Source organism: Meleagris gallopavo, unplaced genomic scaffold (genome assembly GCF_000146605.3).
Source record: "Meleagris gallopavo isolate NT-WF06-2002-E0010 breed Aviagen turkey brand Nicholas breeding stock unplaced genomic scaffold, Turkey_5.1 ChrUn_random_7180001852207, whole genome shotgun sequence".
Lineage (NCBI taxonomy): Eukaryota > Metazoa > Chordata > Aves > Galliformes > Phasianidae > Meleagris > Meleagris gallopavo.
In genome coordinates this window covers 4,251-7,314 of record NW_011118954.1, presented here as the reverse complement: position 1 = coordinate 7,314, position 3,064 = coordinate 4,251, and the positions used below count along the sequence as shown (strand labels likewise).

The 3,064-nt window shown below is 66.3% G+C and overlaps 1 protein-coding gene across 1 annotated transcript in view; it reads right to left on the bottom strand.

Annotated features, from left to right (window-relative positions):
- The window catches only part of LOC104915798 (histone-lysine N-methyltransferase 2D-like), a gene marked incomplete at its 3' end in the record, with an annotated part of 9,952 nt that overhangs the window by 2,659 nt on the left and 4,229 nt on the right, over positions 1-3,064 (bottom strand). The window contains 4 exon segments of the mRNA XM_031557542.1: positions 3-1,627; positions 1,983-2,134; positions 2,212-2,385; positions 2,617-3,055. Coding sequence (XP_031413402.1) covers positions 3-1,627; positions 1,983-2,134; positions 2,212-2,385; positions 2,617-3,055 — 2,390 coding nt within the window.

Below are 3,064 nucleotides of genomic sequence, written 5' to 3'. Positions count from 1 at the left end.
GAGCTGCGGGGTGCCCCGCGGCAGATGGGCAGACATCTGCTGCTTCTTCTGCAGCTCCTTCTTCTCGTGCTCCAGGAGGTCCTCGATGAGCAGGGGCAGCTCGCTGGCCACCAGGGAACTCTCCATCTTGTCCAGCTCGTCGGCAGGCGAGTGCCGTGTGCTGCCCAGCCCCAGAGCCCCGCTGTCCAGCTCGAATTTCTCCAACAAGGGGTTGCTCTGGCTGCCCAGCTGGGCAGGGGCCAGCCCACGCCCGGTGCCAACATACGGGTCCTTCTCCAGCGTGGAGCTGCTGTTTGGGAAATGAGTCAAGCCGAGGCGAGCAGGGCCAGCACTGGGGCTCAAAAGGGCCTGGCTGGGTTTGAGGCTCAGCCCCAGCGACGCAGAGATCTTATCCGTGCCCTGCAGGGCCTCTGACTTGACAGGGAGCCGCTCGGAGCTGCCGGCGGTGAATTGACAAGGTGAGGTCTTCAGACATCCATCCTCCAGTTTGGGTTTGACGTCGGTGGGCGGCGCGGCCGCCTTCGCCTCCAGACTTTGTGCCTTGAAGGATGGGTCTGGGGGCAGCGCGGGCACCAGCCCCTCTTTGGGCACATCGCGGTCCTCCGCCGTCGGTGCTGCATCTTTGCCGTCCCCGGGGTCAGGGAGCTTCAAGCCGGGTCCCGACGGCTCCGTCTTGAGCTGCGCCTCGCGCTCAGCCTTTTCGTTGGCCGACTCGACCAGGCGGAGGTGCTCGTTGAAGATGTCCTTCTTGTCGCCGGTGTCCAGCTCGGGGTCGGTGTAAGCCAGCAGGTCGAACTCGTCGCCGTTCAGCAGGTCGTCCAGGTGGGGATCCGCCGTCTCCAGGCTGTCCAGGTTGCCCAAATCGTCGTCCCCTTTGGCCACGTCCGGATCCAGGCTCAGGTTTGCCAAATCGTCGTCGTCTTCCAAATCCTTGTGGGAGCCAAAGTCGTCGTCCAGGTCGGGCTCCACCGGCACCTCGCAGGGCAGCCGCCCGCCCTCCAGGTTCAGGTGGCTTTTCCCCGGGGCCGGAGCCGGAGCAGCGCCGTCCTTGGTGCCATCGGGGCGCAGAGCAGAGCCAGAAGACAGCGGGCGTGGGGGGACGTGCTGCAGATCCAGGCCGGGGGTGGGCAGCGGGGCGGGGGGCACCGCTTTGGCGTGCAGCTGGTGGTGGCTGTTGCTCATCTCGGTGCCCTGCGGCGACGCGGGCGGCAGCGGAACCACCGGCATCTTTTGGGGCTGCAGCGCCGGGGCAGGGAGCGCCTGCATGGGCACCACCGGGGCGCAGAGGGGCTGCGAGGCGCCCTCCTCACCGGGCAGGAAAAAACGAGGCCGAGGGGGTTGGGGGGTGAAGGGGGATCCCACGATCCCACCGGGTCCCTTCTGCACGTTGTGTCGTAGCTCGATGAAGGGGGCACCCAGGGTGCCGGGGGATGCGGGCACCGGCTCGGCGGGTGCTGGTAGGCGGGCGCCCAGGCTGCCCACGGGGGTGCTGGCAGCCGGGGGAGCGAAGCGGGAGGCGACGGGAAGACGCAGGGCTGCCTGCTGCTGCTGCCAGAGGTGCTGCTGCGGGGACAGCGCTGGGAAGACTCCACGGGGGTAGAAGGCCTGGGGGGGCCCAACTGCCGCCCTGCAAGATAGCACGGTGTTGGGGTGCCGCCGTGACCCCAAACCCACTACACACGGGACATCCCGCAGTATGCCGACCTCTTCAGCACTGCCGTGGCCCCAAACCCACCACGCATAGGATGCCCCATAGCGTCTTGACCCCAGTGGCACTGCTATGGCCACAAACCCACCACTCACGGGACATCCCGTGGCATCCCGACCCCCTCGAGGACCCCGCAAAGCCACCACAACCCCATCTCCTCTCATCAAATCCCACAAACACCGCTGGCACGCACCTCCCTGCCCCTCCCTCCCCCCCCCATCTCCACCCAGGGGAGCCCCCAGCCCCACTGCCTGCCCACATCCACAGCTCTCACCTCCCATTGATGTCCATCGCAGCCGGCGTGGCAGCTGGTGGGGGCCGGGAGAGCCTCTCATCCTGCACAAACGTGGCTGTCTGCACCATAACAGAGCCAGGCAGCTTCCCACTGCCGGCTGCAGTGGCCAACGTCCCCAGGAGACTCTTATCCTAGGAGAGAAGGCCACGGCATCACCCCACACATCCATCCCCAACCTCCGTGCCGCGTCCCCGTGCCTCCATCCTACCTGTGGTGGTTGGTAGGTGGTCATGGTGCGGCTCAGCTCATAGGGCTGGCTGCTGGATTCAGGAGCCCAGCCTGATGGGGATGGTGTGGCTGCTGCTGCTGCGCTCTCCTTCTCCTGCCGCAGGCTGTTGCGCTGGATCTGCTGACGGATGAGCAGCTCGCGAAGCCGCTGGCGCTGGGAGGATGCAAGTATTAGGGGCGAGGGTGGGCACAAAGCGAGATCCATCCCAAACCATGCACAAAGCAAGAGCAGACCCTCAGCTGTACCACCCCGCTGCCCCCCCCCACTGCCCACGTCCCCTGCGTGGCTTTGGGGATCCATCACCGACTATAGAGACCCACATTGCTCTCTCCCAGCCCATCCCAAACCCAAAAGGATGCAATGCAACCATTGGAGAGCCCTCACCTGCCTCTGCTTCTCCAGCTCCGACTGACTCATGGTGCCCACGGCCCCGTCCTGCCCACCAGGCAGCTCGGCCAGGTCACGGTTTGGGGGTGCTGAGAGCCCCGCAGCCGTCTCCTCCCTCTTATCAGCCCCCACTGCAGTTCGGGGCAGGAAGGCGATGCTGGCATCCGGCTGCTGGGGGGCAGCGGGGGGCTGCTGGGGCAGCACAGAGGGCGGCCGGAGGGGTGAGAGGCTGTAAGAGGGGTCAGAAGCCCCGGTGCCCAGCGGGCTGCTGGCTTGGTGGAAAGCAGGGGACGAGGTGTAGGCTGAGCTCTGAGGTTTACCGGGGACAAAATGGCTGTTGATCCCATGGGGTTGGTGGGACGGGGAGCCCTTGAGAGGCTCGGAGACGGATGGGGGAAAGGTGAAGCGCATGGGGGGTTGGCTGCCTGGGAAGACGCTGGCACAG